A 20,661-nucleotide genomic window follows, 5' to 3' on the forward strand; every position below is an offset into this window, starting at 1 on the left:
AATCACACAGACTCACTCTCCTCCAGTTTACACCCATACTCTCTCACTCTCTCTCTTACAATCACACAGGTGCACTCTCCTTCTCCAGCTTCATCACTGTTTCTGATTTCTAAGGCCGTGTCTCAATTTCAACCATAACATCTCACTAGCACTTTGTTAGAAGTGAAATTACGCTAACTCATAATCTTTTGTACCTTTCATGCTATTTATCTTTCGGAGTTAAGTTTGTGAGATATTTATATGTATACATGTGGGCTATCTAGTAGTGCATAGACCTTCATTGTATCACGTGACTTTTTATTCATTAAATTGTCAACATTTGACAAGTAAAAAACCACTAAAGAATAGTAATTTGTGGATGAAAACTGGCAAAAATGTGTGTTGAGAAACAAGATAATGAAGAAATACAATTAGAATGCTGTTTAGAAAAATAAAATGGGGGCTTTAAAACTATGCATCATGTGTTACCTTAAGAAAAACAATAGGTAATGTTTTATTTCCACACATTTTTTTAATTTTATTTTAATTGTAGTCCAATGTTGAACAATGGACAAAACATATTCAGTTGATGGTTATGGGATCAATGATGAACAGCTTTGAATTTATTTTTGTATTCCTCTCTTAGGAAGTTCCATCACTGTTGAAAAAGGCTGTAAGGCTGCTTGCGCAGATGCAGTTAACCCACGAACATCCTGTTGCAGTACGGACAAATGCAATCGTAAGCCTTGTTCATTTTACTATTCATGTTAACACTAGCATGCCTCCTACTGTCTTCTCTCTGTGCTGTTGAAATCAGTACTTTAGACAAGAACTCTAAAGAATGTCTTCTCATTTATAGATAGAAAGCAGGGATTTTATTGCACCAAATACAGGCACTTTGTTTTAAGGAAGAAGTAGAAACAACTGACATTGATCTACAGCTGTGTCACAAAGTTATTTCCAGATAATCAGCCAGCATGCCGCACACCCGCTTCCATTGTTAATATCCTAGGGGTATGAATCTGGATGCAGCTGCAACATGTGAAAAACAGGGTACTATTAGCTTGGGATTTCTTAACAAATGCCTAATCTGATTTACAAGTGCATTACACACACACACAGAAGCACAAGCTATCTATAGAGGAAACCATGTCCTGTGAATGGAGCCCAATCTCTGACTGCTGGGTGAGCTGCTGTCTTCTCTGCTGGAATTGTTTTGAGAAGTCAGCAGAAGCACTATGACTCTAACAAGTGTACTGAATGTTTTTATTTGAATATTAAATTATGCATGTGTCATTACGTACAGTAAATCAGATTTGTGTTGTCAGTAGCAGATACATTGCATAGAATTGTAGCAATTGATTTTCTGTTGCATTAAAATATAAACAACCAATGAGTTCTGAAAATCCGCCACCATAGGAAATGAATGAGGATGGCAGTAGTCCGCACCAGGAGGCCGGGAGACCTGCAGCCTGAAATGAGATCCAGGAGATCGGCTGCAGAGATGAGATCCAGGATATAGTATTTTACCGAACAGAAACAAAGTTGAAACCCTAGTTATTATTGATAAACAACTATTTAAACCTGGTTTTGACATTTTTTTTCTTGTTTTCATTCAATTTAATTTGTGACTAACTTGCTATGTTTCAACACTATGAATTAATCACTACTAAAAACTGTCTGATAATATATTGCTTGCTTCTCCTCCCCAATACTTACCAGGTATTTAGTTGAGATCATCCTTTCAGCCCTAGTCAGAGTTTAAAAAGAATCGATTTCCCAATCCCCAATGCAATATTCATCAGGTCCCACATTCTTGTTTTTTAGAGGCACAGTTGAGATGCTACACCTGTGATAAAGCGAATGATGAGACAACATGTGCTGTAAACGTCTGTGGCCTCTTAGACGATACCTGTAAGAATACCTACGAGAAAACTGGAACAGGTCAGTGATGATTGCTGTGTGCCCTGTTTCAAGTCTGCCTCTGCCATTTCTCTCCGTTCATATATTTCCCTCTCTTACACTTTGCTCTGCTGTTACTTCGGTAAACTTATATTGAGGTTATACTGTGTTTTTAGTGTGAAACACACAGTTTTATTAAAGATAAATGTTTTATAAATATACAATATATGCTTAATAACTATTTTATAGAGTGTTAATAAATCATTATAGATGGTTTATATCCATGCAATAGCCATAGAAGGAATTACAATTTTATAAAGGGGACAGTTTTTAGCCACTTATTAGTACTCTAGGATGTTTAAACGGAGATCCTTCTATGGCTATTGCATGGTTATAAACCATTTATAATGCTTTATTAACACTCTATAACATAGTTATTAAACATCTATTATATTTATAAAACAGTAATAAGCAGCACCTTGATAGAAATTGTTACAGATTTATAAGATATGTGTTGTATATAATTCATATAATTGTTCTTTGTATGATATATGTCAGAATGGTTCAAGTTAAACCTTCAGAATACATTGTTTTTAGAGGCCTAGGGAAGAACTCAATGTACTACAGAAATCACCAGAGTGATCACAGCATTATTTCTACTGCCACATGAAACTACTCCTTGAAGAAAATCCAACCCTTTCTTCTTGGTATCTCATCACTTCCTGTGCTGCTGTTCAGTTTCACTCCAATGGTTAACAGTAGTTAGATATTTTGAAATGCACAAATTGAGCTTTCAATATCCCCTTTTTAGGACCAAGTGCTGCCTACAGTGTGACAAAGACCTGTGCTACCAAAGCGACTTGTACTCAACAATTGGATGCATTTCCTCGAGTGTCATGCTGCACAAAAGCCAGTTGTAATGGTAAGACCATTTGTGTTAATGGGGTAAATAATGGTGTTATCTAACATGCTCACATTGAAAATATCAGCTCTGTAGGGTTTCCTGTGAAATGCACAAAACATTATTCATTTGAATTGTTTCCAAACGGACCTGCTGTTAGCTGTTGTAAGTAGTAGTTAAAGGTTTCAGATGGTTAACTCTGGCTCTTTTTGACAAGCTAGTCATTTCTAAAACCCCTGTTATTGCATGTGTCTTATTTCTCAATACCAGTACCACAGATAAACCCTAATACAATACATGCATTAGAATGTCACATTAATACTGTTATTATTAAACTGTACCATTATTTATTTTCTTACTTGATGAGGCGTACATACAACTGCTTCTTAGGAAATGAGATTTGAGGCCATTTCTCCTTATGATATTTCCTTTAGTTATTCCAAATGAAGCACACTGAATATTTTAATGTAATGGATATCTTCCACTTGTGACTAAATAAGAACAGGCGCTTGTGTATTTGTCTCACAAGAGACACCGGGGCAAGCAGATTTCAAGAGGGAAGGAACCATGTGTGTCTGATAAGATTTTTATGCTTCACATCCTCCCTTACCCATGTGCTCTTATTTGCACAATAATCAAGTCCCAATCAATGGCAATGGAATAGCATCTTCTCTAACAGAGAGGGGTAACTGCCTCTGTTTTGCTTGTTCTCTGATAATTTTCCCTAAAGGTAAACAAGTACAGTTCTTTGTTTTGACCAGAGGATAATTTAAGTACGAAAGCTCTGACATCACAGGAAATAGTTTACATTACAAACATGATTTAAATCAATTAAAACTCTGAATACATCAACTATCTCCCCAGGGTCTGAGCAGAGCAAAGTAGCCAAGACTGATAATGTATGGTCCCGAGTGAAGCAAGGCGAACATTTTTTGCAGTTTATAACATCTGCACATATACACTACAAATACAAAGCACATATGTATACATCCTACAGAAACAAACACACTTTGCATAATAATTGAAAAAAGCATTTCATTTGACAAAAAAAGTTGAAACAGAAACTAAAATGATCCCCAAACAAAAAAAGGATTTAAAAAAATACCCTTTTTGACCTAAACTTAAACACCCGCCTTTGGGGTGCACAGTTAACTTAAACTTGGCATTCACATAGGCGCAGATGTGGGTGGGCATATGTGCAAACTATTCCATATTACATTTATGGTAAATGGCAATTCGTATTTGTAAAAATTAAACGTCTTTTAAGTTTAACAGCACATACTGCTTTATTTGATAAGAGGTGATATATCCCCTCAGCTTTGTCCAATATATCCCGGATGTTTTACAGGTCTATTGGCTTGCTTCACATGTACGGATGCAACCGATGAAAGTTCCTGCGTTGCAAGTCCCTGTGCCTCTGAAATATTCTGCAAGAGCGACTACAAACTCAGCAGTACAGGTACGTGGTTTTCCTTCACTTGAGATTCGTAGTCTTTGTTTCGAATTTGGTGCTTGTGGATTTTGGCTGGTGAAAGGTGAGAGCCCATGGCTAGTCAGACAGGGGGCTTGCAGAGAAGACCCACAAGAGCAGTTATGTGTGCACGTCTAAGGAGTCGATTCATAGCAAGCGGGTTTGCTTGATCTGTAACCAGCATCTAGATACAGCCAACGGCTGCACACATTGTTAATCTAATACAAACTTAATGGCTTCAGTGATTGATGTTACACTCTAGGATGGGAGCTCCGGCTTTGATTTCTGCATACAGTCCAGGCATGGGAGTGCCTTGTTGTTAATATAGTTCTTGCATGAGGGGTAGAGTCCTACACGGGTCCAATTTTTACGACCCGCTACCGACCCGGACCCACTACTACATGACCCGACTCGAACCCGCAACCCGCTGCAACACCCGACCCGACCCACTTTAATAAAACCTGCAACCCGACCTGAACCCGCATGTGTCTGCCCTGGACCTACTGCCTGTGACGACTCTCACACTCTCATTCACACACAGATATCTCTACCATTCTCCACGGAGTTAATACAATAGGCTGTATAGCGTGGTAGCTTTTTCTAGTGCTCTGAATATATTTTAACATTGTAACATTAACTATCTCTACTTACTATAAAATACCTGTCCTTTTCTTTAATTTCAACTCGGATTTGTTTCTGCATAAATGCACTGCTTATTGATATCTCAGAATCACTGATTTGGCACGAGACTAACCTGGTTTTCTCTACCTTTCAGGAGTGCCTGCTGTCACTAAGTCCTGTGCAGCTGATTGCAAAGCTGTTGACAATACAGCTGATAAAAACACTAGGACAACTTGCTGCAAAACAGGCTATTGTAATGGTAAGGCTGCTAGTACTGTTAAAATAGTTCAGTCCCAGCTTTAAAATCTGCCAACTTGATACATTTTGTGTTTGCTTGTCTGGGATATGTATATAGTTTAAAACAACACCATGTCATGTTTTATTAATTCTATGTTTGAAATAGAGAAAATGTAGGATTATGTTACAAAATGAGAAACCAGAGACAATATTAATCAAGTTATTTAAAACCTAAATCCTGTCTTTTGAATCTTGAAGACAGCCCTCCCCACTCACTCATATTTTTTTTACTACATGTTTGGCTTTCTTAATCTTGCCACACAAAGCATCAGGGTCCTAGTTTAATTAGCCATTATAGTTCTACCATAGTTTAGCTCAATTGAATAGCCTTCCTTGACTTTATTGTGGATGCCAGTGCTGGAGACCTATTCATTAAACTTGTCTTTCAGAAAACGCTTTGAGTTGCAACACTTGTAGTAATCAAGCTGACGAGTCTAAATGCGTAGCAACAGCCTGCCCTGGAAATGAAAAGATATGTCAAAGCAGTTACACCCTGACTGCACCAGGTAAGCTGTGATCACAAGGGGAAAAAATGACCAGATTCCTTCTTTACACCCTGCATATTTAAAGGACACATTTGGTAAACTGCAATAAAGTATTGTGATATTTGTGAAGTGCACTGTGTGCAGAGTCTTGCAGGGACAGGTTATTGGTTACACTCGGAGTACTTAGAGAGAGGACCTGGTTCAAAGCTCAGTAGAAGCTACAGGCGTGTTTTAACTGTTTTAAAAAGTCACACATTGTGATAAATGACAGAATATGATGTGCAAAGGGATTCTAACCAACGAATATGATAGTTAACTGTGGTTTTCCAGACCTGTAATTCGCTCTTTTAACACTGTGACATTTTATCCGAGGCTATCACAGACCCTTTTTCACTGTATTTTAATAAGGTGCTGACATATCACCCAGGCTGTGGGAACCACCTGTGAGCTTAATGGTGGAGGTATTGATATCTTTATTTGCATCCATTATGTTTGTTTTATTCCTTTTATAGGTGGCCAAGTAACAAAGACATGTGCTGCAGCTGGGACGTGTACACCCTCCGACACTGTGAAGTGCTGTGGTACATCTCAGTGTAACGGTAATGCTAATGCTATTGTTAATTATAGAACAGCAGACATAGATGCTGCACACTGATTGGTCAATCACACGTTCTAACTGGTGAACTTGAACAAAACACCACCTATAGGCAAACAGCTGCAATGGTAATGCTGATATTATTAACTACCTCAGGTCTTTCTAGATTCATAGTCTCTCAGGTATCTTTCTGCATTATCATGTTGTCTCTCTTGCTTGTTTTTAGTGGATGCCTTGCTATGTTATACCTGTGACAAACAGAGTGTCGAAACAGCTTGTACAGCTATAACAGCCTGCGGACCGGCTTCTGGAAAATGTTCATCTGTTTATGAAACAGCTGCAGATGGTAAGCAATGAATGACATAAGAAGAACATAAGAGTTTACAAATGAGAGGTGGCCATTCGGCCCATCTTGCTTGTTTGGTTCTTAGTAGCTTATTGATCCCAGAATCTTTTAAATGTCATTTGCCATGTGTCTGCCCAGTTCGGAATGCTGTTTAGATCATTTTGAATTATCTTTGCTGCTGCAACAGTGTTTGCCACTCCTTCTATTTTTGTGTCCTCTGCAAATTTATCAAGTTTGCTTACTATACCAGAATCTAAGTCATTAATGTAGATTAGGAATAGCAGAGGACCTAATACTGATCCCTGTGGTACACCATTGGTTACCTCGCTCCATTTTGAAGTTTCTCCTCTAATCAGTACTTTCTGTTTTCTACATGTTAACCACTCCCTAATCCATGTGCATTCATTTCCTTGAATCCCTACTGCGTTCAGTTTGAGAATTAATCTTTTATGCGGGACTTTGTGGAGCTTTCTGGAAATCTAAATAAACCATGTCGTATGCTTTGCAATTATCTATTGTTGATGTTGCATCCTCAAAAAATCAAGCAGGTTAGTTAGACATGATCTCCCTTTCCTAAAACCATGCTGACTGTCTCCCAGGATATTGTTACCATACAGGTAATTTTCCATTTTGGATCTTATTATAGTTTCCTTAAGTTTACATAAAATAGAAGTCAGGCTTATTGGTCTGTAGTTACCTGGTTTTGTTTTGTTTACCTTTTTGTGGATCGGTAGGGGAATGAATGTAATACTGTATCCTGTCCTTTCTCATATCCGTTCCATCTCTCACTGCCTCTTATATACTGTAAATCCCATCGTTTCCCTTTCAATGTATGTATTCTTTTACTCAGTGTGAACAAATGAACTGTAATAAAACTTCAACCTCCAAATCATGCAGTTCAATGAATTACAGTTAACAAAATAGTTCCTTTAAGCCGTTTTGCTCTTCCAATTGCTATAAACAGAGTATGTCTAAAATGTGCAGTTTTAAAAGATACACATGTGTTAGAATTTTAAAACATGATATCTGGTTCTACTTTAGGTTAAAGGAGACTCTTAGTTTATATTCCTTTTTCTTGGGTTAGATGTTTGCATTTGAACTCTCTCGGTCATTTCACATCAGCAGTGTCTTCTTGGTCAAAGCATATTACTGGCTGAAAACTTGTCAATCAATAGGGGTAACAGCTGATTGGTTATTGACAGAAAAGGAGCCAATGAAGGAGTGGGGACGTTTTATAAACTATTTTGTTAGCTACAATTACTTTAAATACGAACATACCAAATTGGAAAAGAGCTCAGATAAATAATGAATTTATATTTATTGATGGTGCATGAGCAGTGAATGAGTGGGCTGATGAATATATATTTTTTCTTAAAATCTCGCTGTTAGGTACAATCACTGTCACAAAGGGCTGTGAGGCGTCTCGTGGGGCCTGTGTAACCGGGACAGTTGGCAACAAGCGGACAGCATGCTGCGATACGGACCTCTGTAATGGTAATACCAAATTTTACTTGATTTACCTAACCTCTATTCCCACTGTTAAGCCAATTGGCTCTTTTCACCTGCTGAGCCTAAGCGACACTTGTGGTTAATCAACTGAACCCTGGATGTTAGGGCACAGGCTGGCTAGTGTCAGTAGGGATCGCTATAGAGGTGAACTAAACCAACAGATGTTCCTCCCCAACTCACAGGGATGCAAACAGCAATGGGCAGCCACAGCAACTTAGCACAAACAGTATTTGAGCCAGCAACCTTGTGAATGCATGCCATGCTCTCTATGTGGCTGATCTGCGGGATAAAGGAATTCCTTGGAAATCGCAGCCTCCCGCAGAATTCGCAGTCTTGCGCAGATTCGTCATATTCTGCAGCTACATCGTCATCATAATTATCATAAACAGACTGCTAAAGTGACCTGAAATATATAACTTAGTTGTTTGGTTCAAGTTTTGTTAAATTAACACATTTTGTAACTCCTTCAAAAGAGTTCATGGGACAACTTGGTTGTATTTCTAGAAGGAGAATCCGCCCACTAATCAACACATCATATCCAAGCACCATAAAAACTCTTTGTGGCTTTCATTCGTATCGCTTCTTTTTGTTTGGCCTCTCAGTCACACACAGTGAGGCCAAAACAGGGAGACGGCCGTCTTTAGAGCCTGGAGGAAGGGCTACCCTCAGCCATGGATTCCCTATGGTTTCCTCCTACCAGCGAGGAGGGACTTTTTCCTTACCTGAGTGCCGAATGGTTCGTATTTAGTTTCTGCAGAGTGCATGGCAGGGCGGAGAGGCCATGTTCTCCCTCAGTACATTGCTTGCGTGGGGAGTGGGCCCGTGTTTCAGCTGCTTATTTTTCATTCATCCTTTTCCTATTTTTGGGGGTAGGTAGCATTGCGCCATGGCCGTTGTTGTATTAACCATTCATCATTTAGTTTTTTTCCAGTCATGGTTTGGCAGCCTTGTTTTTTGGGGTGGTGTGGCCCTATGAGCCACTTCCTATCCGCTTCACTAGACTTCATGATGTCATCGTGTTTTCTAGCAGGCCATGCAAACGGACATGGGCACCGGCCTAATTATGATGTGATGTTTTTGTTTGAAAAAAAATGCTTGATATATTAAATCGGAAGTACTTAACCCATACATTGTTTGATATGATTATGTTTACTTGATTTCCATTGTGATAAGCCATTATTAATACAAATAGTAAACACATAAGATACTCCACAGGAACACTCTGCAGATCTCTACTTAAATTTTCCGCATTTATTTTGCATATTTTCCCACAGATTTGGACTTCCACTACCTCTATCTTACATGTTGTACGCTTCCGATTCTCTTTGTAGGTCACATGTGTACAGTTTTGAAAAAACATGCATGCAGCACACCTCAAACATCCTTTCACCTCAAAGACATTTGACGTTTATTATGTTGCCTGTGCTTTTCTTGCAGTGCCCAAATTGAGTTGTCTAACCTGTAGTGCAACTGCAGATGAAACCGTCTGCACAAGCAAGGCTTGTGACGTGACAGACACAGTCTGTGACAGCGTCTACGACATCTCAAAAAGTAAGGAACAAGTACAGAAATTAACATGCAAATGTGTGACCGTTTATTAGAACACCTCCTAGATTCGTCATGTTTATCTTTAATATACCATCTACCTGCAAGAATGCTTCTGGGTGTGAGAATTTCAATTTTTGGTCTGTAGTCAGTGATGTAGAAACAATAGGCACTCATGTATGAAAATGTTAGACCACTTTGTGATTTAATTAGGCATTGTAAACTTTTTTGCATTTACAGTGGTTTGATTTCATATGCACAACAAATAAAAACATGTTGAATAAATTCGCACAGTGAAACCCCAATATTAAGGCCAGTTAAGGGCCAATGAAATCGAATAGGGCAGAGGCTTTACTACTGAAGGTAAATGGAATAAATCATTAATATCTTTCAAAGAACATACATTGTTAAAGATAAACTATACATCTTAATGGAACCTCACACCCAACAATGCTGAATCTACCCCTGGTCTCCATATGTAATATATGAATCTCTTGGTTGGAGGCTAACCTTTCTTTTTTGCTTTTCCTTTTCAGCGCCCCCAACTGTTGTAAAGAAATGTGCGGCGGCCTGCTCAGCCAAAACCGCAACCACTGAGACCAAGTGTTGCTCAACGTCGGACTGTAACGGTAATATGCTTAAGAAACTGCTAACAACTACGTCAGATTGTATATAAAGAATTGCTTATTTCACAGTCAAAAAATAGATATTTTGAGATATTCCACAATTTCATGTTACGTGGTACTGCTCAACAATATACTGTACATCCACCTATTTACATGTAAAAATGTGAAGTTTGACTACTTGAGCCACAAATAATCCTTGTCTCTTAGACACTTAATACCTTTGGGCCTTACTGATAACGTTTTAACTCAGGAGTTTAAATAAAACTAGTGCTGGGACAAATATTCAAATATTAGCCAGATTCTCACTACTCTTATTATTTATTTCTTAGCAGACACCCTTATCCAGGGTGACTTAGAATTGTTATAAGATATCACATTATACAGATATCACATTATTTTTACATACAATTCCCCATTTATACAGTTGGGATTTTGCTGGAGCAATCTAGGTAAAGTACCTTGCTCAAGGGTACAGCAGCAGCGTCCTCCACCTGGGATTGAACCCACGACCCTCCAGTCAAGAGTTGAGAGCCCTAACCACTACTCCACACTGCTGCCCAATTTGAATGACACATGACTTAAAAACAAGTGTGTGCATTTTCTTCAGAAATCCCCCCCCCCCCCCCGCCCCCCACCCAATATAAACTTCAGAATTCCAGCATGGCAGTCTAAACCTGTTCTTGAAGAGATTAACATGATCTAGTGCAAAGTAGGGCTACTCAGGGTCTGTGAAAATAGCCTTAAATGTGTTTATGTTCAAACTTTAATGAAATTCAATGGACTAACATCCTGAATTAGCACAAGTGATACAATGCCGAGACTCCTTTATTTGCATGTATTTTATACTTCAATTCGGAATGCGCAGACGTTTCGCAGACAATGCGACCTGTACTGTTGCTTCTTGTTGCCTGTCATGTTGGGATGTAGTTCCACTGCCTCCGACTTCAGCAGCAATCAGTCTGTCGGACAAGGTACCAGGTTGTAGCCACATGTCTTTTGTGTTGTATTTAAAATAATTGCAAATTATGAATTAAAAGGCTGAAAAAATATGTCCCTCCTCTATGTGCATTTATCACACAAACCCTCTTGCATTATTTATTGTCTTGTGCTTGTTTTTCAGTGCAAGTCAAAAAATGTTACACTTGCAACAAAAGTAAGTCCGAATTTGACTGCACTAACTTAATGACCTGCGGAGTCGGCGTCACCTCCTGTTTTTCCTTTTACGACACAACTGTAGCAGGTGAGCCATTACATTATATGCTTAGGTTAATATTTAAGCTACAATGTTATTAAACATAGTCACAATGTACTTAATGTGTAATTTGTTTGCATGATATAACCCTAACCTAACTCTAAACCTAATGCTAACCCCTCTAACGCTAACTCCAACCCTAACCCTTTTCTGATTGTGTACTTGCCTATATCATGCATAATAACATTGTAATTATGTGTAAGTACACATACTAAATAACTACTATGTAAATGCACAGTAATTAGAGACAATGTAAAGCGTAACCATTTTAACTATATTTTGGTTCGACAGACTTTTACAAAACTATTCTCAACTACTACTCTTAACAGTAATTATAAAGTAACCTGCAGCTTTATCCAACTTGTAGGCATTTATTGAAATAAACACCATTCTTAAATGTACACTCGTATGTTTCCCAGGACATGATATCACACTTGCAATCATACTGAAATTAATATCGTACCCATAAAAGGGAACTTCTCATTACACCCAACCCCCCACACAGACACTATTGGGTCAAAGGAAGTTATAGTCCGACTACACCAACTTCTTTCTTATTAACTAAAGGGACACCACAACACACACTTAATGAGTGCTGAGCCATGCTTTTATAACTAATTATTTCCACATTAGAAACAATATCTCTGGTCTATCATTATTTTTTTTTCTTTCTGTGCTGTTGGTTAATTCAATGGAATACAATCGGATTGTAAAGCCTTGGTTTATAATTCCTAACTACTGGCATAAGATAGTTCTTGATTTATATAGGTGATAAAGACCTATACAGTAGGACAGCTCATGCCAAATGATTTTGTGGGTGCATTGTGTGGCTGACATTAGCAGTAGCAATACCACAGCAAACTAACCAGCACCACTGTAGGGATGATTGAAACAAAGGTTACAAAAGGCTTCTGTGGATGCACACATTCAACCTGCTGGTCACATTTCAGAAACACTGGGTGAGTGGGTGAAGGCTAATCATATTCTTTGATCCCGCTCTTAGGAACGACCGTCACAAAGGGCTGTGACAGAACCTGTGCCATTCTTGACGATCTGTCAAAGAGGAGAACATGCTGCACTACAGACCTGTGCAATGGTAAGACAGACGTTACAGTTTTTCAAAATCACTTCCACAAAGAAAGAGGTGATTCTGTTTCTGTTTAGATGAGTAGGTGCTAGTGTATAAGGGTGGAGGCTGGGCATGAACTGACGACAATGCAAAACTGCAATGCAAACAGACAACAATGCCAGGCTTGTCTGCATTCGTTTTTTTAGAGCTTTTAACTTCTCATCAACTTCTCCTCATCAGGGGACAGGGGATGACAGAATCCGTAAAGGCATTGCATCTCACAGCACTGCTGGTTACACTAGTGCCCATCCTGGTTTTCCCTGATAGATCCCAAGAGTTCAGTATACCGTAAAAGTTATGCTGCTTCAATCTTACTTAATTTGCCAAATCAGGATCACACAGTGTCCAATGATCTTGAAATATCATGGCTCAAATCTAAGCAGCTTCTTATAGTTTTACATCTTGTGTTCACTGTGTTTCTTGTGCTTGTCATGCAGAGCCTAAACTGAGTTGCTATACCTGTTCTGGACTGGCAGATGAAAAGCAGTGTACCACGGTCACAGCATGCAGTGCAACAAACAAATTTTGCAAGACCGTTCGCGGGAGCATTGCAGGTAAGCATCCTCTTAGCCCAGTACCAGGGATTGAAATGACTGATCCACATGCAGTCCAGAATTTAAACATGCAGAATTCATAACAAGGATAGTGAGCACAAATCTGGACCACACGTTTTTTGAAAAATACTAATAATAAAATAAGAGAACACCAATATTTAAATTCGTTACATTTGTATGCATTTGTTTAGATCAAAACTGACATTTTTAAAGTGCTCCTATAGCACGCAACAGTCATAATCCCATAATCTTTTAATACAAGCATTCAGGAATGACAGGCTGGTCTGCTCAGCAGATCTATGTTGATCAGAATTATTCTGTCTCGTTGTTGTTGTTGTTATTATTATTATTATTATTATTATTATTATTATTATTATTATTATTATTATATCTTAGTGAAGACCAAAATAATCTGATGGCCCGCATAATTCTGTTTGAAGCCCTGCCCTTTACTTAACCCTCTAACCCAGGGCTGTCCAATGTTCTGAACAGCTCTAAACAGTATAACTCTGCAAAGAAAACACAAGTGGAATATCTGTAGATAGGTTAGCACAGGAAGTCAAAAAGTGAAGAGGTAAGACATCTAGTTCATGAAAACTGATCTTAACACTAGAACCGCTGTGATTATACTCCTACCTGAAACCTACGCTGGCAGTCATTATGACGGTTACATTTTAAACAACATCAATATTAAAATGAAAAACGAACTATCGGATACAACTCAAAAGTTTATTCAAGCAGGTCATATCGAACATCTGCACAGCCGAAACACTAAATTAAACATAAGGGTTTATTTTCTAATACCACATATAAAGCTCTACTTCAAAAAATGAAAAACTATAATAAAATAAACATTTCAAAAGAATCTAGTGGTGTAAACAGGTATATGCACATACAAAACGTTTTTCATTTAAAACTAAAGTAACATGTTTTCTCTTGCGTGTGTGTCACTCGGTGCAGCACAGAATCCAAGTTGAGCTGCTGCAGCTTTGCAGTTTTCTCCTTGAACAAAACGAAGGAATTGATGGCTGCCAGGTCCAGTAGAGATAACAACAGGCTTGTGTATAAAACTAAAATAGAATATTGTACGCTATATTCATAATAACATGTATTGTAAAAGGCAGTCAAAATGATGGCTTTCGTGGTTCTAGGTGGGTGGGATTATAACGTTCTTATTTTTGTGATCCTGCCTTTCATGTGCCGTCGGGGTATTTAGGAAAAGTCATAAACGGACAACTACATAACTTTCAGACACGTAGAGTAATTTAAATTTGAAAACCTCAACCTGTCAAAATAACTGCCGTGACGGGTTTAAAGTCACTTATTAATTTAGACAAATGTTTGGACATCAAGTCTTGTTTTTCTGTTACATAAATATTTTTGTCAAGTTTCTTAGGGATCCATCTATAAAACTAGAATATAAAAATATGTTATTGAATGTATTCATTGTTAACTAATAGTTTATGTAAAAAAATAAATAAAAAACATTTTAATAACCTGTTACAAGAGTAAGCAGTGTAAGTTAATTATAATACATATTTATAACATGCGGTATAACACATTTATAGATGCATTATCGATTATGTAAGATATTTGTATTGCACTATAACTATAACTATGATATGAACATGATATAACTAAAACTAGAACACACAATATTTTAATAAAATTAGAAAAAGCAGTGTGGAGTAGCGGTTAGGGCTCTGGACTCTTGACCGGAGGGTCGTGGGTTCAATCCCTGGTGGGGGACACTGCTGCTGTACCCTTGAGCAAGGTATTTTACCTAGATTGCTCCAGTAAAAACCCAACTGTATAAATGGGTAATTGTATGTAAAAAATGTAAGTGTATGTAAAAATAATGTGATATCTTGTAACAATTGTAAATTGCCCTGGATAAGGGCATCTGGTAAGAAATTAATAATAATAAAATCTGGCATACTGGTAGAGATTGAGATGAACTAGGGCATGCAATTTTATATCTGTTGAACTTGTGTTATGCTATTTTATATTGAACTGATATATAGTATGTAATAACCTGCTATTGTATACGTTAATGGTCTACAGCACTAAAATCAAGTCTCTGCCACATCTGGATATGTTGGTGTACATCCCATTGGTGTGACACCTGTTCATTTTGTATGTACAAAACAGCCAAGTTACAATGAAGGTCTCAGGCATATAAAGATGTGATTTCTGTAAACATTATATATAAAAAGGGCCAGCACTTTTGAAGGTGTAATGCAAAAATAAGTTAAACAAGACACGATTTCGGCAAACTTGCCCTCAACTTTTTTTATGTAGCTACAAGCAACTACTGTTTGCTGCTGTAGCATCTTGTTTAACTTAGCCACTTACACATTTACAGAGCTGGCCCCTTTTTATATATAACTTCGCCCTGTTTGTTGATATCACATCTCTGCATGGCTGTCTGCTTTGACTTTTTGTGATGTTTTTGGACAGATTGCATGTTACCATTGCCCGTTTAAGAGGCCCCACAGGTTTATGGGAGCTCAGTTGCCCATTTAAGAGGCCCCAGAGGTTTATGGGAGCTGCTGACCCTGAAGCAGTTAGGATTTCTGATTGGAGAATGCTTAGTCTAGGTGGAGGCTAACCTTCTTTGTGATTCTTCCTCTTAGGAAAAACTGTTGCTGTCATAAAGACCTGTGAGGACACATGCACAGCATCGACCTCAGTCCTCCAAACTGTAGAATGCTGCCAGACTGGCCTGTGTAACCAATACAAAGAAAGGGGCGTCAACGGGTCCCCGTCCACCCGAGCCAGCTATCTCCTTCTGACCCTGCCAGTTGGTCTACTCACCGCGCTGCTGAAACAAACACTCTGAGAAGATTCTAGAGAGAATTACATTAACCAGGACTCTGAATGCAATGAATTGGTTGACAATACAATGAGTCATTCAGGTAGTGAAAGATACACACACACAAATAATAAAAACCTGGGTAGCTCCTTCAGTGCCGGAGCACGTATTACACGGTACTCACTTAGGTGTTATGGGCTATATATAGTTTAGTTTAAAGGGAAGTAAGGTAACTTTGCAAATAATTATTTAGGTGGGTTGCAATCGCAGTAAGTGGCAACAGGGCTTAGTTTCCTGTGTTTCAGTGTACCCAGCCTTGTCATTAGCCCCCCTTTCATTGGGATGGGAGTCATTTGTTTGTTTTTAATTCAATTGAGGATGTTCTGTTGTCGAGTTACATTTCAGATATCTGCCTACCATGAATTAAAATAAAATAAACCAAATGATCTTAAACATTAGAAAAGACGGAGCTGTGATGGTATTATTGCTTGGTATTGTGAATATGCTGTTTCAGCATAATTTGAGATTGATGTTTAGATGATATAGAACCTGTAGGAATGAGACTGCCAATGTTCAAAGCCAAATGAAGTTTAAAAGGAAGACTACACCTAGTTGAATTTTCTTGGGTCTTGAATGGAAGAAACATCTCCTCTGTGACCTGTCTGAAAAAGCATTACCAGTTAAAAAGGTAAACTGGTTCATTACTATTTTAAACTGTAAGTTAGGTTACTACCAATAATTGTGATATTTCTGTATCTTGAATAACCAAGTAATGTAATGGATACAATCATCTGTCAAGAATAATCAATATTATTAATCAATAAACCATGTAATTCAAATAATTATATTCAAATCATTATATTAAGTAGAATTGTCTGTTTCATTATCATAAAGATAGCACAATTCCCTCCCTACAGTTTTAAAAACACATTATTAAAACGTAAAACTATTTTTAGTGGCATAAAATCCTTGGCATTGGACCCTTATTAACCCTTTAAGGACCATCATACTGAAGTGTCTTTCTGGGCCTGTGATCAGGTAAACATGACAAACACACTGCAATTTATTGCTGGGCCATCATACTTTGCCGTATAGGTTGGAAACGCAGATCATTGCATAGGGGAGAAATTGAAAATGATAATAATGAAATGAAGAACAATTTTATTTAGAAATATTTATTTGGAGAAAATAATTGAGTAGTGCGCATTATTGCTCATAAAAATCCTGTGAATAAATGCTTTTTTTCATGGCATTGCAATTGTACTGTTTGCTTATAATATGTTGTAGTCCTGAGAGTTACACGTTATACCTGTGTGGAGTAGTGGTTAGGGCTCTGGACTGTTGACCAGAGGGTGGTGGGTTTAATACCAGAACATTGCGGTTGTACCATTGTACAGCTAATCTGCTGGTGGTGGAGGCGTGAAGGGGTTGAGAGGGATTGTAGGGAGAAATAATATTATGGAGGCTATTTACTCGTATTTAAGTCGTACCTTTGTGGCCAACATAAAATTTCAAATTTGGGGGGAGTGACTTGGATTCGATGTTTTTTGTACCAACTGTACACAGTACTGCCCACGTTTGCTGAAGAGAAAGCATCTGAGATGTGTCAGAAGATGGAGACACAATCGAAAGGTTATGCAATGCTATAATATTACCAGTATAGTACTTGTTGAAATGATCAACGTGGGTCCGGCTTCAAAATGAACAATCATTTATTTACATATCTTTTTTTCTCTATCTGGAGGAGCACGAGAAACAGGAACACTAAGGTATGTACTGCTTAATGGCGGATTCTCCATGGCGCTCTGATTCTCTGACTTACTCACTGTTATTATGGTCTGTTCCTGGTTTAGCTACGGGAACCCCACTAGTGTAAACTCCAAAGTCCTAACTCAAACCTAACATGAACTACACATTTCTGTCTTGCACTAATTTTGCTTGCGGCCAAATCAAACAAACAAGGACAATAAAGCGGACTGAAATAAAGTTCAAGGTAATTTAACCCTTTCCCAGCCGCCATAAACTGCAATGACTGTCGCTCAATACTGAAAGTACTGCATGTATTTTCTTTTCCCATTTGCATTTGTAATATAGTAGGTGACGTATCCTGATGCTTTAATGTACAGTAATGGTGTTCCCTGCTGGCACCTAGAAATTAAAAATGTAATTTAACCGTTAATTATTGTGTTTTTCATTGAGTTAAATGTGATTTTTTTTTTTTTGGTGTCCATATATATTATCTAATGCATAGCAGTTATGCTGCGCCCTTATGCTGCGCCCTTGCAGTGTGCATGGTCACTGCTTCGTGGACCGTTTCTGTTCTGTGCACAGGTGCTATGACTCGGATTCGAATCAAAGTTGCCTTTCTGTCAACTAATTTCGTTTTTCACATACAGTAGAGCAAATTTATTAAAACACCCCATTGCTTCAGTTTTGATTTGTTGTGCAGGTGAAATCAAACCACTTAGAACGTTGTCAAAATAGACAAATTAGTGATTGTCTCATTTAATTTAAGATTTGACAAATGTATGACTTACATTTTGGTTTTATGTAATTGTCACTATTTCTTTGTCTGATCAGTATATCTTTCTTTTCTTCTTTAGGATCTAAGAGTTAGCTTCAGTTACACAGAGAGTTAGAAATGCATGGAACAGCCTACCAGGTGAAGTAATAAGATCCAAATGGGAACATTAAAAATACTTCTGTCCTTTGTAATTTGTGTTAACAAGTCTATTCTCCTTCTCAAAAGTTTCTTATGTTCTTATGTGCTGTTTAAAATGTGATCCAGTGCCACATGGATTTGAAACAACACCATCTGGTGCACAGCCAGGGTGTTTAAGTTCTAAAGAAACATGCCACCTGATGGTTCTTCAGGGGATTTTTCACAGATGTAGCTGACCCACAAGTCTGCAGTAAGGAGGACATTTTCCAAGGAACCCCCTGTATCTGTGTTGTAACTCACTGTGGCAACAGTTATACAAACAAAGAAATGTTTTTTTTTTGGTGTGTATGAAAACTTTTTTGAATGTGTATTTAGGTTATATTTGGAGGTGAATTGTTTAGGTTGCTTGAAATGTACACAATCATTTATAGCAAGCTTCAAGATTCTAAAGACCTGTTAGCTTATCTTAAGTGTCTGTAATTACTGTGCACATACATAATACTTACATAGCAAATACATGTGTACTTACGCATCATTACAATGTTATTATGCACAGTTACAATGTACTTCATGTGCAAATGGCTTCATTTCAACTTGTTTACTTTATTCTGTTTTATTAATACATTTACTTACTTTACTGATGCTCATTTTTTGCTGAAGAAATATGTACAACTATTATCTTTTTTGTTTTATTTTGTTTTTTGTGCCTAATTATTTTACCACCAGTTTTCTCTCCAATTTAACATTTTAATTAATATGGAGGTGCTTTGTAGTGAAGGTATGACATAATCCTGCTTGCATTCAAAAGGGTCAATCATTAAACTAAAGATAGGAAATATTTTGGCCATTGTGCCTGTTTATTTATTCCTGTTTTTTGTTTGTTTGTTAATAATTGTGTGCACCAATGCTTTAAACTGCAGCTTTCTTAGCTCTGAGTTATATTCCTGATGCTATCCTGCTACTTGCTTATACAACATAACTCCATAATGTGGTTACTTGTGTATCCTCAAATGTGTTTTTACTGCTGACTCACATTACATTGGAACAGGACCAGATCTTTACCCGAAACTAAGCGCAGGATGAGCACTGATCCTTTTAAAAGTACAACCCTACACGTCGTCAACATATGTATCCCAATAGCATTTTCTGACGTTCTGATATATTGAGTTTTGCATCCACGTTGGAAAATGCAACCACCTATTATGCTTGGTTCATTCATTGAAGTTACAACGGTTGCACAGCTATACACATCCCCAGCAGCAGTGTGGCGTAGTGGTTAGGGCTCTGGACTCCTGACCGGAGGGTCGTGGGTTTAGTCCCCGGTGGGAGACACCGCAGCTGAACCCTTGAACAAGGTACTTTACCTAGATTGCTCCAGTAAAAACCCAACTGTATTAATGGGTAATTGCATGTAAAAATAATGTGATATCTTGTAACAATTGTAAGTCACCCTGGACAAGGGCGTCTGCTAAGAAATAAATAATAATTATAAAGAGGACATGATGTATGTTTGAAATTATTTTGATGTTTAACCACATGCCTTTGTGATCAATTCTTATTGTTATTATTATTATTATTATTATGATGATGATGATGATGGCTGCTTGGTTGTCCAGCATGGTTCGGTTTTGTTTTTAAAGCTAGCCTGCCCTACTGCCCATGGCTTCCCTACGATCAGCCTCTCCGCTTATCTGTGAGCTAATTTACAGGGGTACCACGAAAGGCGAGGCCAAAAATGCAGTAGCCTGTTTTAATAAATAATTTATCACATGAGTTTCCTGTCTGGACATCAGTGATCGATATGACAAAGATTTTATGGGTTGTGGGTTAGGGAAGGAAAAACAGAAGGGACTGTTTCTCCTCATCACACTACAGCAGATCGTACCAGCCATATGCTTGATGAGCTCATGTGGAAACCTGAAGGGTTGACATTTGACCTCTAGAGGGTGTAAAGAGACAATTGGCTTTTTTC

General features: G+C 37.9%; 1 protein-coding gene across 5 annotated transcripts in view; it reads left to right on the top strand.

Moving 5' to 3' along the window:
* Positions 1–17,279, top strand: part of LOC117398834 (prestalk protein-like) — a 92,711-nt gene extending 75,432 nt beyond the window's left edge. For all 5 annotated transcript variants that reach the window (XM_059012391.1, XM_059012393.1, XM_059012392.1 and 2 more), the window contains 15 exons: positions 626–718; positions 1,807–1,923; positions 2,693–2,803; positions 4,131–4,241; positions 5,029–5,133; positions 5,561–5,677; positions 6,169–6,255; positions 6,478–6,597; positions 7,987–8,091; positions 9,544–9,657; positions 10,188–10,280; positions 11,398–11,517; positions 12,533–12,625; positions 13,096–13,212; positions 15,849–17,279. In XM_059012391.1, coding sequence (XP_058868374.1) covers positions 626–718; positions 1,807–1,923; positions 2,693–2,803; positions 4,131–4,241; positions 5,029–5,133; positions 5,561–5,677; positions 6,169–6,255; positions 6,478–6,597; positions 7,987–8,091; positions 9,544–9,657; positions 10,188–10,280; positions 11,398–11,517; positions 12,533–12,625; positions 13,096–13,212; positions 15,849–16,054 — 1,709 coding nt within the window. In that variant the 3' untranslated portion in view covers positions 16,055–17,279. The remainder of the gene's footprint in view (positions 1–625; positions 719–1,806; positions 1,924–2,692; positions 2,804–4,130; positions 4,242–5,028; positions 5,134–5,560; positions 5,678–6,168; positions 6,256–6,477; positions 6,598–7,986; positions 8,092–9,543; positions 9,658–10,187; positions 10,281–11,397; positions 11,518–12,532; positions 12,626–13,095; positions 13,213–15,848) is intronic.
* The last annotated feature ends 3,382 nt before the right edge of the window (positions 17,280–20,661 follow it).

This window comes from Acipenser ruthenus, chromosome 44 (genome assembly GCF_902713425.1).
Source record: "Acipenser ruthenus chromosome 44, fAciRut3.2 maternal haplotype, whole genome shotgun sequence".
Classification (NCBI taxonomy): Eukaryota; Metazoa; Chordata; class Actinopteri; order Acipenseriformes; family Acipenseridae; genus Acipenser; species Acipenser ruthenus.